At 34.8% G+C, this 19562-nt stretch overlaps 1 protein-coding gene across 1 annotated transcript; it reads left to right on the plus strand.

Annotated features, from left to right (window-relative positions):
- The first annotated feature begins 3421 nt into the window (after positions 1-3421).
- On the plus strand, positions 3422-18428 carry LOC123196856 (methyl-CpG-binding domain-containing protein 9-like). The gene is made up of 10 exons (XM_044610999.1): positions 3422-4101; positions 5739-6438; positions 6625-7746; positions 7859-8524; positions 10536-10841; positions 11860-12192; positions 12769-12867; positions 13851-14285; positions 14907-17186; positions 17605-18428. Exons 1-10 carry the CDS (start codon positions 3698-3700, stop codon positions 17905-17907), a joined length of 6648 nt encoding a protein of 2215 aa, XP_044466934.1. The 5' UTR covers positions 3422-3697; the 3' UTR covers positions 17908-18428.
- Positions 18429-19562: the final 1134 nt, after the last annotated feature.

Genomic DNA, 19562 nt, shown 5'->3' on the forward strand with positions numbered 1-19562 from the left:
TCATGGATTATAATTATTATAATCAATCATAAATTAAGTGAGTAAGAACCGTAAGATAGAATACAGTAAATATCAGCCGTCCAAATATATTTTTAAAATGAGAAATTTTATCCAAATTAAATATTTTTATTAAAATTAAATCAGATAAATAAAAAATTTAACCTTAAAATATTATTAAAAAAATTTAAAATCATATCCTTTAATATATAAAATTTTACTTGGTATTATTCAAATTTTTCATTCAGAGTATTATTAGTTTTTATTTGATATTATAATTCTTTTTAAAATTCAAATTAACCCGATATAATGCCATTAATGGAAAATTTGATACACGAGACGACATTGTACGGTAATAAACGAAACTGTGGTAAATAAAATCCGAGGTTTAATGAGGTTATGATTGGTTACAAATTAAAAGATCAAATTGCCTTCTCCCATCCAATGTTAGGGCTAAAGACCTTTTTCACCTTTTAATGGCCAAATCACACATTTTCACTCAAAATTAAATTTCGTTAAGGAAAACTAATATTGCAATAGAAAAATAGTAATTTAATCATCTAGATATGTTTGAAAATTTAAAAATTATCCTTACAAATATAACCTACAAATTTAAAATATGACTATTTAATTTCTATTAGATGTTTGAAAACTTGTTATTTAGTCATCCCTAAAACCATCAACTCTTTATCATCATGACTCATTGTCTAAACCTCAAATCCCTATCACGATCTAAGATCGTGGTTAGAGAGAGGAAAAAACGAAAAACTACCAAAGATATGAAAAAAACGGTGATACGAGAAAGAGAATCGATTAAGGGCTTGAGAGTGTGGGTGGATTGTCAGAGAAAGGAGGTGATGAGAGTCGATTGGTGAAATAGGGAGAAAAAGGGTTTTACAAAATTTTGATATATAGCGGGGTTCTTTAATTTTTATTAATTTGGGTAATATTGTAATTTTAAAAATTAAAATATTCAGAATAATATGACAATTTATATATTTAATACCAATTTCATATATATATATATATATATATATATATATATATATATATATATATATATATATATTGTTAATAAAATTTAATTTTGGATGAAGAGTGTTATTTATGATATCAAAAGTTATTAAATCAAAACTTTGGGTGAGAAAATGACCTACCACATGTGAGCATTGTGTCGGTGTGCCCACTCTATTGTTTTAATGTATGATAAGAGACATGGGAGGCATAATAACACATGGTGTACTTGTGTAGTTTGACTCTCATTTTGGCTACATCTATTTTTAGGGATAAAGACTATTTTTTATATTAATTATGCGAAAACAACAAGGTCTTATCTTTAAAATTAAAAAAAAAAAAAAACATTTTTCCATCTTATGTCAAGTACAATTAGTAAAATTTGTTTATTTTAAAAATAATTACATTAAAAAATAAAAATATTCTTTATTTTTTTTAATGTTACTAAAATTAAATAACCTGGCCCTCCCCCCCAATCTAATCCCATCCCAAACCCCAAACTTTGATTAAAAAAAAAATTAAATTAAAACAATCGTAGATGGTCATTAACCTTTAATCATATTAGACCACTTTGATTTTAGCTAGAATATGACTGGTCCAATGAGATTAAGTTAGAGACACACTATCTTAGTGTGATTTTAGTTGAAATTGTATTAAAATCATATTATTAAGGTGTAATTACAATTGAAATCAAACTGAATTATACTATTCTAATGTCATTTCAACTGAACGTGCCATTTTGATTAAATCACAATGAACTTAGACCTAACAAACTTTAATATGACTCATTAATCTGACATAATATAATACAAAAAAATCATATTAGTGTTATGATTTTCAATAGAAAAACTAGTTTGAATTGTCTAAAAAATTAAATTATGTTCAAATTAATATGAAATTTTTAAACAAAATATTGCAATATCCAACTTTGATAGCTCATTTTATGAGGCGAGCTAGGGTTTGTTATGGTTTGGAATTTGACAATTAATTTTATGAGGCAAGTTATATCGAAGAAGTGTAAGAATGTTGTGTGTCAATATCCAACTTTTGTAGAGGTATGCACAATGCTTCATTATGTGCTCATGTACTTCTTTGCATCCCGTATTGGGAGGACAAGCAAAATGGTATCAACTTGTGATAAACTTCTTTAGCTATAAGGATATGATGAACGCTCACTTGTTACTAACGATTGTACCACATGTTAGTCTAATAAAGATGTTGAGTGCTAAGAATGCAACATGCAAGTATTAAGTCTTTGCATGCGACGATTGAGTTTGCTATGTTTGAGTTGTTGGCATCAACAGTTAACATTCATCAACTTTTCTTATTGTGATGGTTGTCTGCAATAACTTAATAGTTGACCTACATGTTAATGTTTCATTTCAAACGATATATCTCATGAAGATTATCTAGATAAACCCAATCTAATTCGTCTCTCAAAGGATTAACGTTTTTTTTGTAATCAACCTACAAGTATGCGATTGTATTGAGTGGATACACCCATTGGTAGTAGTTAGACAAATTCGTAACTTGGGCAACAACTACAACATGTGTACAAGAAATTTGAAAAAATTGAAAATTTCTACAAATACTTGAAATTGCCCAATGGGTACAATCAGCTCATGCTAAAACTTTATATAGATTTGATATCCTTTTATTTTCAACAATTGGCCTAACATCCAATATTTCAATCCGACTCAACCCAAATTTTTTTTGTTCACCCTAACATTTTCCACTTGTTTGATTGTTATTAAACAGTTTTTAGATATTTTTAAAAGGAAAATGGAATTTATGCTTTATTTTTTTTACTTTTCATCCAGTTAGATATCTTTTGTTTACTCGATTTTGTTTAAGTCTTTTTTTTTTTAACAGTCAGAGAATATTTAAGGAAACAAATTACTCATAAACAATATGAGTTAGAAACAAATAAAGCAACGAAATTAATTAACAAAACCATAAAGTTTAAGGATGACAATTGATCACTCAGACAAGAAAATAGGTGGAAAGTTGTCATAATCCTTACGAGCCTAACTAATTAGAATCTAGTAGCCTTTAAGTTAAGCTCGATAAAACTTGAACTTGAAATAAATGTGATTGATTTGAGTTCAACTAAAACATTAATTTATACCTTATATATTTCAAAAATTATGTTTAACTCTCCTGACTTATATATATTTGTTATTACTTACTTTTCATATTCAAAATTTGAAAATAAAATTTAAAATTTTTATAAATTTATTACCATTTTATTTGAATTGAATTGCAAATGTAGGAGATCATCAAATGAGAATAAACTCTGAACTCGAACTAGACTCAACATAACATGATCGATCCAGGAGCAGGTGAACACCTTGTAGGGTTAAATTTCTCCCTGTATATAATCTTAATAAAATGAGAAAACGAAACAGTGACCAGTTTAGAGCTTAGACCTGCGCCTTCGTAAAGCCAATATAAAACCAAGTAAGACGAACGAGACAATCCTCAATCACCCTAACAAAACTTTCTTTTGTTTACTGTTTCTTTGTACGGTCCTCTCTTGGTCCTATCCTTGTCTCTCCATCCGTCAAAAACCCGAGTACCCGGAAAAAAAGAAAAGGCCATCCAGCGGTAGTCCGAAAAAAAAGAACAAAATCTAAGTGAGCATGTTTACGTTATCAATTACGGAGACGAAACGCCGACTCCGATAATGGAACTCACAGATTCGACTCGTTCGCCTCTCGGCATCGATCTTAATGAGATCCCGACCACTTTGTCTATGGAGAATCCGGTTGATTGCTCGCTGGAGCCTGCGTCGGCGGTGGTTTCGGCCGAGGAAGGTAGGGGTGGAATATGCGGCACATGCCGAGGGCCGGAGGTGGAGGGATACGTGGTTGTGTGCGACGGCTGCGAGAGGGGGTTTCACTTGGAGTGTGCTGGAATGCATGGGAGGCAGACGGTTGATTTGGTTGAGTGGGTGTGTAGCGACTGCGTTGAAAGCGGAGTTAAAAGTAAACGCTGGCCTTTGGGCAAGAAACAGAGGATTTTGGATATAAATGCTTCTCCGCCCAGCGATGCTGACGGGGAAGCTACCGAGGAGCTGTTTGATGCCCGGTACGTTACGTTTGGTTTGTCATGGGTTTAGCAATGGTGAAATTCTAAATTTGAAGTAAGTGTTAGTAGGTTTGTTTTTTGATAAGACAGAAGAGAAAGGATGGAACTTTATTGTACTTCAACTTTAATCGAGTTGACGAAGATATTTTAGGTGAAATAAATAATATTTTGGTTAACACATTGGTTTAAGTTTGTAGTAAATCTAAAGATTGAAACTTTTGGTGATTTTAGTGTTAATAAGATGAAAATTTGTTTATTATGAATCATGTTTTGTTATTAGCATAGAGATGAAAAGCCAAGGCCTAGGCTGTACTTTAGATTGTTGTTTGGATTATGGCTAATTTAACTTTCTACTTAGAAATTTTTATACAGATTTCAGTTATTGAATTGTATTAAGCCCGAAGTCATGAATTTGATACATTAAGCTTAGGTGGTTTAATTAGTTCGATGTTGGGGTTGTAGACAATTTTACTATATTGGGAGGATTTTATGCTGACTTCAGTTACTGAATGGCAATTAAGCCCAAAGTCGTGAGTTTAATACTGCTAATTTCTTCTATCCATGCCAATGCCAAGCTCTGTTGGACTATGAAACCCTCCTCCTGGCCTACCCGAAACAAGTTCTATTGTATGACCATGTTTGGTGGTGTCATTGAACACAAGTGGCCAAACCTTTGGGTGATATGGTAAAGGTTATAAGAAATTACTGTGAGAGTTTATTATAGCCTGTTTCTCTTCACCAAAAATGGGGCAACTTGTATAAAGATCACTGATAAGTTTCTTAGTTTATAATAGTTGCTATTGAGGCTTTCATTTTTCATTTTAGATTACATCTCTTCAGATACCATTACTGGTGAATGAATGTTAACAGTTCTATTTTGTGAAAATTGTTTCAAAATGGGAAGGAAAACCTGGTAAATTGATAATGTGCTTAAACTTTAGAAGCGCATTTTGCTGTTTGTTTGTAAATACTAAAATTTATTATTCATGGTATGTGTTCCTGCCAAACATAGTACCTACATCACATAGGTCACATTATTTGTTGTAAAAGAAAGAAAGAAAGAAAGACTGTTCACTAACTAAAGGAACACTGAAGTGATAGTCAGGCCAATTTTTCTGACATATAATGTATTGCTAATAAAGGATTTAAATTCTGCTCATGTCAGCTGCTTACAAACTAGAATGAATTCTGAAGTGATCCCATCCCTTCTATGATATGTCAATTCTTCATTTCTAAAACATTTTGGGGTGAAGATTTTTTCACTTTTCTTCTGCTGTCTAAAGACAATTTATTGTCTTTCCTTGTAGAGAAAGAAAAGTAAGTATTGACTTTTTGGTAAATGAGAGAGATCTGCCTAAGCAAAAATCTTATAGATGCAAGATCTTAGACGGGTAGTGAATGGTTTTGGGTGCCTCTTCATTGGTGGAGTCATATCTATTTAAGCAAATTGTAATTGGGAGTGGTTAACTCTTAATTTATTTTTCTCGTACTTAAGCCATTCTTTTCTATTTTCCCGGTGATCCCTGTTTTGAATCTTTGCTCTGCATCCGTCTTAATTATATATGAATTTCTTTGAATAGATTTCTTGAAATTAAATTCTCATGTTTAGTTACTGGTTATATTTATTTTGGTTTTAGAAAGCACGCCCTGGGTGATAATTCTTTTGGTGGCAATGGATTTGTTGCTCCAGTGACCTATTCAAACTTTTTATATGCGGGGAATAGATATGGATCTCAGAAGCTTTCTGGAATTACAGCGCACACTGTAAAAATTGGTCTTGAAGATATATTGCTTCATACACAAAGCATGGATGGAAGTTTCAAGGGGGTAGATCTGGGCTATTCCACTGGAAATCTTACTAGTAGTAAATTGCTGTCTCCAGATCCCAGTGATAAATTGTTGCAGGCTCTTAGAGACTTTATCTCTGGAAGGCAGGGTTTTCTAGATGAAGGTTGGCGTGTTGAATTAAGACATTCCATGAACAGTTGTCAACCGTGTGCTGTTTACTGTTCTCCAGATGGAAAGACCTTTGATTCAATGTCTGAAGTTGCTTCTTATCTGGGTTTGATTTCTAACTACAAATCTATGGATGCTGAAATAAGAGCTGAAGGAGCTGCTTCTGAAGGAAGGGTGTATCTAGCCAAACGAAGAAAACTAACAAGATCTTCATTTGTTAATGGTTTTGAGGAAAAAAAGGATTTGATAAGTAGTTATTCTAATGAGTTTTCATCCAATCGTGAACCTATGGAGAATTTTCCTAGTAGATCAGATACTATTTTGGATGGTACTGAAGCTATAAGAGAGGAAAGTGGTTTCACTGGATTTCAGCGCAGTAAGGTAAGTAAACATGGTACTTATGCTTCATCTTCCGTTCTCTCCATATAATTTTTTTCGTCCTTAATAGTTTTTCTGTTCTGTTAGTGTGATGATATAAAAGTGAGAGTTTCAGCAGTTTTTGGATTTTTTTTTTCATCTTCCTCTTAATGCCTAATTGTTGTTACCTGTTTTTTTTTTTTTTCTCAGGAGGGACTTCCTGTGCAGTTTGAAGATTTTTTTGTTCTTTCTTTGGGGCATGTTGATGCAAGACCTTCATATCATAATGTCAACTGGATCAGTCCTGTTGGTTATACCTCCTGTTGGCATGATAAGTTAACTGGGTCTATTTTTATATGTGAAGTGTCAGATGGTGGAGATTCTGGTCCTGTTTTTAAGGTAAGAAGGTGTTCATGCTCTGTGTTACCCATTCCAAACGGATCAACTATGCTCTTCAGGTCAGATTTTGGGCAAATTTCTGGTCTACTTGATGAAGAAAATAGCGATATAGCTCCTTATGGTAATGATTATGATAATGACATCAGTATTCAGATAATTCTTTCAGATCCTTGCCCTCCTATGGAGCATGATATCTTGACTTTTCTAGGAAATAGTACAAACAAAAGTAACAGTGTTTACACATGTGATAATTTATTGCGTGAAGTTAGTTCCATTCATAAAAAATCTACCGAGCTTCTAACTGATAGTTTAGGGATGAGGGATGAAATTGGTGAGATTTCTGTGGAAGATCGTTCATCATCATTGGCATGGAGAATGATGTCTCAGAAGCTTGTTGATACTTGCTCTGAGATCTGTAAACGAAAAGGTGCTTTAAAGTTTTCCTGCAAGCACATTGAAAATAGAAGGGGATTGCCAAACTGGGATATGATGGATGACAAGAACAAAATGAGGTTTTCTGTACTTGAAAAGTTTTTTGGTTCTCCAGTCTCTATTAACATCCCATTTGAGTATCAGGGAGATGATAAATTTGATACAATGAGCAATGTACTTCTGAATTGGCTGGACCAGGATAGATTTGGGTTAGACACTGAGTTTGTGCAAGAAATTATTGAACAACTTCCTGGTGTCAAAGCCTGTTCACGCTATGAATTTCTGAAAGATAGAAGTTATTTCACCTCATCCCTAACTGTTGGAAATGGACTCCTGATTGCTAAAATGAAGTCTGGGATAGAATGCAAGAATGAAGAAGTATCAGATAGTTCATTTGGAAGATTCAACAAACCTTATTTGATCGAAGACCATGATGATTGCCCTCCTGGAAAGGCATCATGCTTGAGGTTTCCTCCTCACATTATTGGTGACTTTTATCAGGTATGCATGTGTAATTTGATGTGCTTTATTTGTAGCAGAACATATTTCGTTTTTGGATACACAATTGAGTTCATTGGATGGGAAACCTTGAGCTTCTAGCTTATCTTTTCAGGTATGGGAGTTCTTTGGGCGTTTTCATGAGATTTTAGGTCTAAAGAGACCTTTTTCCTTGGAGGAACTTGAGGAGGAGCTTACCAACCCATGGTTTGATGGCTCAAGTCCTCTTGACAAATCTGAGAAGAAAATCCAGGGAACTGAACCCCCAAACTTGCGAGAAACTGGCTGTATTGGTGGACAAGCTTTATCCTCAAGGAAAAATCCACATGCATTTATACAGATGGAAACTGGATCAATGAAGGAAGTGGCACAAGCTAGAATAGCATCTGTAAATTACAGTAGATGTTCTGGTGTGGTTTTGACCAAGGCTCATAGCTCTTTGCTTGGGGTGCTAATTAGTGAACTGCAATCAAAAGTGGCTGCAATTATTGACCCAAACTTTGATTCTGGAGACACAAAATCAAAACGGGGAAGGAAGAAAGATGCAGATTGTTCAATTCCTCCTAAGAAGGGTAGGCTCAATACACTCCCTATCAATGAATTGACTTGGCCAGAATTAGCTCGGAGATACATCTTGGCTTTCTTATCCATGGACGGTGTCCTTGACTCTGCGGATATTACTGCTCGTGAAAGTGGTAAAGTGTTTCGCTGCTTACAAGGTGATGGAGGGGTACTCTGTGGTTCACTTACTGGAGTGGCTGGAATGGAAGCAGATGCCTTGGTAAGATTGGCTCTTTTAGTGGTATTTCACATGCTCATTATTAACATAAATTGTTAACAAAAAGATCTAGGGAACACTGTTTTAATTTACAGGGATCCTACCATCTCTTATGCTGTATATTTAACATAAATAGTCAACAAAAGATCTAGGGAACACTGTTTTAATTTGCATGGATCCTACCATCTCTTGGGCTGTAGATGTACTCCTATGATATGAATTGGAAGTAGGAATTGCTAGAAGGAAAGAAATTACCACTTTATTTTTCTCTCAGCAGTTAGACTGATCCTAATGTCAATTCAGAATGAAATTCATTTTTTCATATCTTGGATTTTAGAAGAATAATTAATGTGATATTTTAGTAGAAGATATTTAAATTGAGAATTTTTTATTTCACAAAAATAATTTATGGCCTAGACACTGGCTCACTGAAAATACAACTTCCAGTCTTATCTTTCTACATATTACCATTACTATTACTATTGTGATAAGATAGGAAAAAATATATTAGTTTTGCATATTATCTCAAAGAAAATTGGAAGAAAGCATATTCATGTCTTGATGGCTTTCATAGTATCTACTAGTTCAATATTCCAGGTTTCTTTCAATTTGTTGTGTCATTTCGAAAAGTTTCTGGATGTTGTAGACTTGTTTCTATCAGTGATTTGAAACCTGGATAATCGGTTGGTTGGGCCAGTCCGAACAGAACCGGGAGCAAGCCTGGTTTAGGCACCCCGAACAAACCCACATTCTAACTTTAGCATGACCTCAACATAAAAATGCAAGTTTTTTTTTGTTTTTTTTTTTTCCAACGTTGAGACTCAAACCTCAGTCTCAACTTGCTTAAGTTGGGAAGAATCAATAGGCCAAACTATGTTTGGTTTATTGTTTTTTTATTTAAGCTATCTTTGGTATTTTACCAGGAAAATCTAAAATTTGCCATTGTTGGGACTTGAACCCAACATCTTATCAATTGATATAGTTGTATGCCATCAAGCCAAGTGTACCTTTATTTTAGTGCAATTAAGATTTTATATTTAATGAATAATTAAATAAAATTGTTTTGAATATTATCTATAATGTTTGTTTAAATAGTTCACCTCTTCAACCAATAGTTTAACCAGACTGGCCTCTCCACCAGGTCAACCTCTGGTCCAACTCTGAAAACATTGGTTTGTATTAGTTTTGCATTCAATTTAGAGAAGTTTTTTCATGAGAAATATGACTTTCTTGATGGAAACCACTGTGGATAGGTATTCTTGATTTACAATCAAGAGGTTGGGGGTTCAAATTCCTATAATTTCACCTACTTAGGATGTTGTGTCTCGTGGGTTTTTCGATCACTAAAGCTGGGTTGGGCAATATTTGCTAGTTTCAAACTCACTGTGCAGACAAGTGTGGCCAATGGATTTTTCGGTATCACAAAATTTAACTTTTAAGATTGGTTCAACAGGAACATATTCCATTTTCTGACATTGCAATCGATGATATTAATGTTCCATAAAATTCATATACAATTTCTCATTGTTTCTCGACATACACCTCTTCTCAGGCTGACGCAATTTAAAAAGTTGCTAATCGCATATATTACTTTCTTTATTTTAAGCATGAATTTATATTATTGCTAAATCCAAGAGTGACATATTTAGAATCTAACTTCACTTGTAAAATTGTTGCCAGAATGAAATCCTTCTCAAAGTTCATGTCTCTTTTAAAAGATTCTGTCAATCTAAGATGTAGATTGTATATCTGTAATATTATGATCACTTATTGTGAATTATGTGTACGGAGAAGCTGCCCTTTTACTCAGCACTTGGCATTGTTTTTACCCTAAACGTATGTGATTGCCTGCTTAATTATAATTTTCTTTGTGATATATGATGTTTTTCCACTGACTTGGTATGTGTAGGCTGTGGTTTAGCTTTTTCCAATATGATCGAGAATTAGGATTAGGAACCAAAAAGAAAAACATAATTATAATGTGTATTAATTCTTTGACTGTTTCAATCTTCAGTTGCTTGCAGAGGCTACAAAGAAGATTTTTGGTATTTTAAATAGAGAGAATGACATGCTGACCATTGAAGATGAAGGGTCTGATTCATCTGGTTCCTGTGAAAAGAAAGTTGTGAGTGATGGTACTATGCCTGAGTGGGCAAAGGTTCTGGAACCTGTTAGGAAGCTACCAACAAATGTAGGAACCAGAATCAGAAGGTGTATTTATGAAGCCCTAGATAAAAATCCACCAGATTGGGCCAAAAAAAGATTGGAACATTCAATCAGTAAAGAAGTTTACAAAGGCAATGCATCAGGACCAACAAAGGTGCTATTTGCTGTAACTTATCATCTATGCCTTCTTGAGGAAGAATGTTAATAATCGTTTGCTATTTTTTCTCTTTTTTTTTTTTTTTTTTTATGGTTTATCCTGGTTGTCTTCTTTTAGCAGTTCAATGTAATTAAATATGCCTTTCTTCATATTTGCATTTAAACTACCTTTCAATTGTTGTTTTTCCTTTTGATTCTATGATTAGTTCTGTAAATTCTCATAAATAAAATATGATTACTAATACTAAACTAATTCATATAATTTTCGTCCTTTTTCAATGTAAACCTTTTTTTGGTAAGTTTTGACATCATCACCTATCTTTTTTTGTAAGAATAATTCAGTGTTATGAGTGTGTTGCACAATAAAATACATGTGGTTTGGGGAAGGTTCAAATGCCTTCCTCCTTGCTTGAACCACCCAAACGACCTTTGGTATATATATTTCAATTACAGCAAGTTGAGAGAGAGTACATTCGTTTTTCACAGAAAAGAGTAAGAGTGAACATTCTTTAAAAAAGGTTGCACTGTGTGTTAAGTAGATTTTTTTGTATAAATGAATTCTTCTACCTTCGCTATATATGCACTATATTCTAAACTGGAGCCAGTTCCACACTTTATGAGTTTAGTGTCTAGGAAACTTGTGAGAAATAATGAGTGGCTCTGTAGGGTTTGAGACCTCTAGTTGAGATCAAGAACTTTTAGCACTAAGCTCACCCTTTGGGGTTGTCTTAAGCATAATTTACTTTCTACTTCTTCTACTTCTAGTACTTTTTATCTTAGTTTCTACTTGTATCTTACCTTATATCATATTCTAAGTCAATCAAAATGAAATTTGCATGTCTGAATTTGGAGTTATTGTTTTGACTTTTTTTGTTTATTTATAAATATTTCATTTAGCATTTTTCCTGTTAAATTGTCTGTATATTGTGGTTCTGTTATTTTTAGTCCATGATCAAGTATAATCGGAGCAGGCGTGATTCTAAATCTCATACATTTTGATTGTTGATTGAATACAGAAAGCCGTTCTTGCAGTGCTGGCAGATGTTCAAAAGGAAGAATTGCCGCAAAAATCTGACAAGGAAAAGAAGAGAAAAACTGTCCTATCTGTATCTGACATCATAATGAAGCAATCTCGTATTGTCTTACGTCATGCTGCTGCAGCAGATGATGAAAAAGTTTTCTGTAATTTACTGGGAAGAAAGTTGAGTTCTATTGATAATGATGATGAGGGGCTACTTGGATTTCCAGGCATGGTATCTCGTCCTCTTGATTTCAGGACTATTGATATGAGATTGGCAGTAGGGGCTTACAACGGATCGCACGAATCTTTTCTCGAGGATGTTCGGGAGGTCTGACTATGACTATAGTTTTTAATTGCTTTTGATTTCGTAAAGTTTTTCCAAAGCCTATAGCTTGATTTCCTCCGAGTTCCTATATTCATAATTGATGATGCTTTGTGTCCATTTCACTTGTTAAAAGTTGGCATGCGTTAAACTGCGAACTTGGCTGTATATTAATATGATAAGTGAATCTTGTTGTTTGGCAATGTGATTCATCGTCTTTTAGCGAGAAAGATTGTTAATGAAATATACATTTTGATGATAAAAATATCTAGTCTGATGAATATATGAGAGAATTATTATGAATAAAAATACGATTCCTCTTCATTTTACATTTTTGAGTTTAAATATTCTAGCTTGATGATCACAGGAACAAATTTGGTTTGAAGGTGTTTACTTTCCACATTTAAGAGCTACACCTGGTGTGTTATTATGGTTTTAATGCTTGCGTTGAATTTCACGTTAGTGTTTTATTATGATGTTGAACTTGCAAGTCCTTTTTTAGGTTAGGTTTATATTGTTTTGATGAATTATGTTGATATTCCAGCTTGTAAAAATGAAATAACCATTGCTTTAACCTGGCAGTTATGGAATAATGTGCGAATGGCATATGCAGATCAGCCTGATTATGTTGAATTGGCTGAGAAACTATTCCAAAATTTTGAAGCATTATATCAAAAGGAGGTTTGGATTTCTCTCTCTCCATCCCAATTATTTGAACTTGTTTGTCAATAATTTTTGTCTTAAGAGTATGTGTATTGGTGCTTCACAAATGCTACCTCCAATTGTTAATGTTTGAATTTCCCAGTAGTACTCAATTGCTATGGTGGATACAAACTTGAGCTCTTTATTTATTTTGTGAAAAGAAGAGCAAATAAAATCATTGATTGAAAATTAATTACAAAAGAGTGAACAAGCTGTTCATAAAAATCTAGACGACTCTGTCCTTTTGTTTCTTGCCTAATTATGCAAATAGTATCTAAAACAGCACCACTTCTCTCTGTGGATACAAACTTTGACCTTTGCTCCTTTAGCCAAACCGTCAACTTGTTTTTAAAGAAAATCACTACAAGAGGATGGAATGACCCACAAAAAACTTTTGACCTGTTTTCTTTCTGTGGACTGTGCTTGTAATAGATCAAGCAATGGAATAAAACTAGGATTTTGATATATGTCATTCACCTTTAAAATTTAGCTTGGTTATCAAGGATTAATTGCAAGACTGCATTACCTTGGGAATTAGTAACCAACTCAATAAAAACATTAATGGAGTTCAAGTGTCTTCAATTTGAAAAAGTTTTCTGAGGTGTAGAGCAGTAAGCCAAAATATATTGCAGTTTGTTGAAAGAGAAGAAGTGAGAATTTTTATTGAACAAAACATGATTCTTCAAATCTGTGTGCAATTTTGTAGTGATAAACAAATAGGAGATACAGGGTGTAAACTCAAAGAATGATCACTAAAATGCTTAAAGTAAGTCCTTAAAATGTAACATTATGGATTATATTTTCACTTCAAAGAAGTATATAAAGGGGAAAATAATTGGTCTTCACATGAATTAAATGTATGTTATGCTCCCTCTCTCCCTGGCTGCCCACTTATTGCATTTCAGTGTTTCTTATCTTTCTTTTTGACTTCTTGTAGCTGTTTAAAGATTCTTCTGTCGCAGGTTGTCCCTCTGGTTCAGAAACTTTTGGGGTATGCAAAATCTGAACACTTAGATGCTGAAGCAAAAGGAGAAATAAATGATATTATTGCTCTCACAAGTGAGGTTCCAAAAGCTCCGTGGGATGAAGGAGTCTGCAAAGTATGTGGGGTGGATAAAGATGATGATAGTGTTCTTCTGTGTGATACTTGCGATGCTGAGTATCATACTTACTGCTTGGATCCTCCACTTTCACGGATTCCTGAAGGGAACTGGTATTGTCCATCTTGTGTTGTCAGTAACCATATGCTTCAGGATTTATCAGGATATTCTGAAGTCAGTGGTCGAAGCAGAGGAAAGAAATACCAGGGAGAAGTGAGTTGGGTCTACTTGGAGACACTCAGGCATTTAACAGCTGTAATGGAAGAAAAAGAATACTGGGAGTACAATGTAGATGAGGTTGTCTGTTGAACCCTATTTGTTTATTCATTTTAGTCTTAAACATTTTGATAAATTGAACTGTTATCTGATTGAATACTCCAGATCTTTGCATTGATTGATTCCAGCTTGACCATAGAGTAGTTGGCTTTTGCTTATAATGTATAGTTTGTGATCTTTTACATAAGCTATGGTCGATTTTGTTTGTACTTGTAGTTTCATGCATATGCACAGAACACATACACGCCGCATGAGTTGCCATACTGTTTTGGCTATGTTTTTGGTTTTTTGTGTTTTGTAATTTTATTTGTGAGTTCTTTTTACTACTTATCTGACATCTTGATTCATGATGTTTGTTTCCTTGACCTAGAAATTCTGTGTCGTCTTTGGCTTTGAACTGCCTAAACCTTGATTTATGAATATGTGCACAAGTGCAGAATGGTCTGATTTTGGGTCTCTGTCTTTTAGTTAAACTTGACACCATTTCTATAGTTAAAGTTATGGAATGTGAAAAAGGCCATAAGCTTTATTGTGCATTTTATGCTTGTCTTAGTTCTGGGTTCTTGTGTTGTTTATAGTGCATTTATGTTCTTTCTTTTTGCGGTGTGGTTAATAGAGCTCTTTTTCCTCATTTGGATGCAGAGAACCTTCCTGCTTAAGTTTTTATGTGATGAGTTACTTAACTCAGCCCTTATTCGGCAACACCTTGAGCAATGTGCTGAAACAACTGCTGAATTGCAGCAGAAATTACGTTCTTTTTCTGCTGAATGGAAAAATTTAAAGTCAAGGGAAGAAACTGTGGCTGCAAGAGTTGTGAAGGTGGAGACAACTATGCTTAATGCAAGTGGAAAAGTTAAGGAGGGGCTCACTACTACTATTAAAAATAATGGAAAATTTATGGGACAGTCACAGCGCTCAAGCAGTGGAAATAATGGCTTTAATGTCTCCTCTGATGATTTACATTCAAAAGAGGTTGGTCGACAGGAATCTGAGTTTAATGATTCTGACAAGTGCCCATCTCTCTTGAATTCAGAGAAGAGCTATAATTGTAACAGCCAATTCATGAACCCTGCAGATACTGATGATAAAATAAAAGATCATCAAGCTGCTGTTGACAACAGTGAAATACCTTCTCAAAAGACTGATAAATCATTTAAATTAAATGAGCTCCCTTTATCAAATACTTTGCCACAAGATGACGTGAGTAGAGAAATCCAATTAAAGGAGAACCTACAAGATTTGACTGAGGAAATTGCAATTCAATCACCATCTTCTGATCATCAGGGACTCTCTACCCTGTCACACTTCATGAGCCCTCAAGTAGCTCATGAAGTCCCATCTGTTGTCACGAATGAGTCACAAGCATACAATCTTGAGTTGAACACCATCAAGAATGACATACTTGCTCTACAAGACTCAATTACTGCCACAGAATTACAGCTTTTGAAGCTAACTGTGAGGGGGGAGTTTTTGGGCAGTGATTCTGTTGGTCGATTATATTGGTTTTCACCTATGTCTGGTATGCATCCTCGGATTATCGTTGATGGGAGTTTTACATTGCATCAAGGACGGAAAAAGCTGGATTTTCGAAAGCAAATGGGCAAAAATTCAGTCTTGCAGACTTCCACTTCATTGGACACAGAGGGCTCAAAAGCTTGCTGCCCATTTACCTACGATTCTAATGTTACTATGGCTAGTCCACAATGGTTTTTTTATCAAACTGATGCTGAAGTTGAAGAACTGATTCGGTGGTTGAAGGACAACAACCCAAAAGAGAGAGAACTGAAAGAGTCTATTCTGCACTGGCAAAGGCTAAGATTCCAGGATCCTGAACAAACTAAAAACCAAGTGCAGGATGACTGCCAGAGTTGTTTGAGAACACCCAATAATAGTGAAAAAGCTTTACTTATTGATTGTCTCGTTACTAAGGCAGCCGCCTTGCTGGAGAAAAAGTATGGTCCTTGCTTTGACTCAGAAACCACTGAAATCATGAGGAAGCGGGGAAAAAAGGCAAGAATGACTAGTGAAGAGAAAATGTATCGTTGTGAATGCTTAGAACTGATCTGGCCTTCCAGAAACCACTGCCTCTCATGCCACAGAACTTTTTTCACTGATGTTGAATTTGAGGAGCATAATGATGATAGGTGCAGTTTAGTCTTTATGAAGAGCAAAGAGATATATAATTCTTCAAAAGTGAAGGTGAATATGAAATCTGACATACCTAGGGAAGCATGCACTTCTGAAATTGATGTTGTTGGAACTTCTAAAGGTGGGTGCAATGACATGGGCTCACCATTGATAAAATTTCAAAATGAGGGGTTAGTATGCCCTTTTGACTTGGAGGAGATAAGCTCCAAGTTTATGACGAAAGATTCTAACAAAGAATTGATACAGGAGATTGGTCTCATTGGTTCAAAAGGAACCCCCTTGCTCGTCCCATCTGTATCTCCTTTCCTGAGTGACCCTACTTTCATGTTAATTTCTCCTCAAAAAGAGGTGGATGGAGCAGGGAATGAGTTGAAAGCTGGCAAGATACTGTTATCTGCAGAAGCAAACCAGTTTGTGACTAATGCTGGCAATGACAACACCACTGATAATTCTTCTAGACAATCAGCTGCAACTGGGATAGCTGAAGTACTTAGAAGTAATAAACCAGCCTTGGGATGTTCTAAACAAAAAGATAAAAGATCCTTTTCAGATAGACGATTTTCTGAAGTTGGGGTTGCTCACTGTTGTGTCATTCCCCAATCTTCATTGAGGCCGTTAACTGGTAAGGTGTCACCGATAATAAGGCGTCTCAAGATTAATTTACTTGATATGGAGGCTGCACTCCCTGAAGCAGCTTTGAGACCTTCAAAGGCCGATGCCAAAAGGAGGTGGGCTTGGCGTGCATTTGTTAAATCTGCAGAAACTATATATGAGGTTGGTTTCATTCCCTTGTTATTATGAGTACTTTGTTCAGTGATAAATTTCTGTCTATGGCTTGTTTCAATTTGCTGTTTTGAAGTTCTTTCATAGTTTATCTCTTTGAGGTACTGTCGACTGAATTCTCTGTTGTAGGGTGCACAATCATGTTGTTTTCCTTTTTGCTAGGAGATAATTCAATAGGAAACTTGACTATTGGTTCAAGAATATGATTCATGGTTTCTGCATGTCCACAAGATCTAAGTATGGAGAATATGTGGTCTTGTTTTGCTGTTTGAGTATAATAAAAATGTACTAGATAATTGTGTAATGACTGTTTTAATTCTTTCTTTCAAAGTTGCTCATTTGTTAGTTATTCTCTTTGAAGGCATGGATTTGTTGAGACTTACATTTTACTTCATTTGTTCTCTATTAGATAGTCCAGACTACAATTATATTGGAAGACATGATCAAGTCTGAGTATTTGAGGAATGAGTGGTGGTATTGGTCATCATACTCAGCAGCTGCCAAAACATCCACTATTTCTTCTCTTGCCTTGCGGATTTACTCCCTTGATGCAGCCATTGTTTATGAGAAGTCCTTATCCAATTCTGATGTGATTGACGATTTGAAGCTCAGCAGCATACTGGAGCACAAGTCACTGCCCGGTTCAGAATTGGCTGAAAATTTCAAAGTAAGCCGAAAATCTAACAAGAAGCGAAAGGAACCAGATGGTTGATTTCGGTTTATGTGGCTTTTGAATTCAGTGGGAGAGGCAATCCAGACATATTAGGTCCTGGTGCCAATGGAAAGTGACAGCCTACCTGTGTTGTAAAAATGAAGAAGGTTTGTATAATCAAGAACACATTTGTGTCTATCTCAATCAAATTGATCATGCGGCTAATTTGGGACCCAAAGGCAATGCGGCCACTGCTGCTGTTGCTTCAGGTACGTGTATATATAAACCTGACAATGCTAACTTGGATTTGGAAGCAGAGTCCTAAAGCTACATTTATTCTGAAGTTGTATTCATGAGGACTTGTGGATTAGTGGGAATGCTTCCAGTTTTGGACTGCTTTTTGCTTCAATGTTTAGATTTGTTCTTGGAATGACGGGCGAAACTGAACAAATTTTTCTTAGATAAGCACAAGCCATACACATCTACCAGATGAATTAGTGTAAAATGGAAAAAGAACAGAAAATCAAACTGAGCAGATTAGTACTCTCATTCTTTATTCATTTCTTAATTTCCGTGTCTCACTGCTTTCCTCATCACTTCTGGTTTTTTTGTCTTTTGGTATTTCCTAACTTGCCATAATGTAGGAAGAATGAAAATTCATTCATTCCTTTGTCAGAGGTTACCTGTGTTTGCTTGCAAAGAATTTTATGGTGGAAATTGACATCATACTCACCTATTTTAACTCAATTTAGTTTACTAGCCCTGAGGATTCTTTTTCCTAGGAACTTAACTAAGAGGGATACCATAACTGAAAATGGAGAAATGCAGGAAGTTACATTGAGGAGATATATGGTCCCTTAGAGTTTGGTAGCTTCTTATATGGTTTAGTTTGTGGAGAAACATTAATTTTCTCATTGGCTTTTCGCTTATTGAAACTTTTCATTTAGGTGTGTTGTTAATATGCTCCCAGGCCATGTGATATAAGACATCCTAAAGTTGAGGCACGTAAGTTAGGCATAGGCATCTGACTGGATTATCCACCGCATATGGGGTTTATGCTGTTTTTGGAGGCAAACTTGCTGATATTCTTCCTTTCTCCCAAAATTCTTGTTTCTTAGCTTGGTGAGCAGGACATTGGCATCTCTTTGTTTCCTTGCCAATCAAAGTCCTGCTAGGAAATGGAGAATGTACTTTAAGCGGGTGCTTATGTACCATTCAGAGAGATGGAAGAACAGGATAATAAAGGGAAAAGGAGAATAGTAGGAATTACGATTAAAGTTTATTTATTGCAAGTTGGAAGTGGCTGATGATGTGTGGTGTGTTGACAGTTGATCCCCACCAATGTTCCTCCATGGGAAAGAAAATGAAATTCATACTTGTTTAGGAGTTGAAAGCTGAATGCGAATTGTTAGCCACTGTTTTGGGGTTAAATCAATTACATTAAGGAAATGAAACCCCAGATTTAGTTACCAGTTTTATGATCACTGGATGAGTTAAGTCAAAAGTTTAATGTTTTTAAAGGGGATTTGAATTTTTACACACTCTTGCTTCTATTGCTTAAGATCACTAAGAGAAAAAAATATCTTCTTGGTAGGTTCATCTGGCTTCAAATATATCTATATTTTTGGTTTTAAGTTTTTCTTCAATTGCGCGAGTTCTTGGTTAAGGTGAGATCTTCTTTAGATAGTTAAGAGTTCATGTTGAGGTCAAAATTT

This window comes from Mangifera indica, chromosome 14 (genome assembly GCF_011075055.1).
Source record: "Mangifera indica cultivar Alphonso chromosome 14, CATAS_Mindica_2.1, whole genome shotgun sequence".
NCBI classification, from domain to species: Eukaryota; Viridiplantae; Streptophyta; class Magnoliopsida; order Sapindales; family Anacardiaceae; genus Mangifera; species Mangifera indica.

What these genes read in the sequence shown, in the direction of transcription:
- LOC123196856 (XM_044610999.1), top strand. Translation starts at nt 3,698, where the DNA reads ATGGAACTCACAGATTCGACTCGTTCGCCTCTCGGCATCGATCTTAAT. An exon ending in GAGGAGCTGTTTGATGCCCG is followed by an intron (nt 4,102 to 5,738) that starts GTACGTTACGTT and finishes TTTTGGTTTTAG; the next exon opens with AAAGCACGCCCTGGGTGATA. An exon ending in AAGCATTATATCAAAAGGAG is followed by an intron (nt 12,868 to 13,850) that starts GTTTGGATTTCT and finishes CTTCTGTCGCAG; the next exon opens with GTTGTCCCTCTGGTTCAGAA.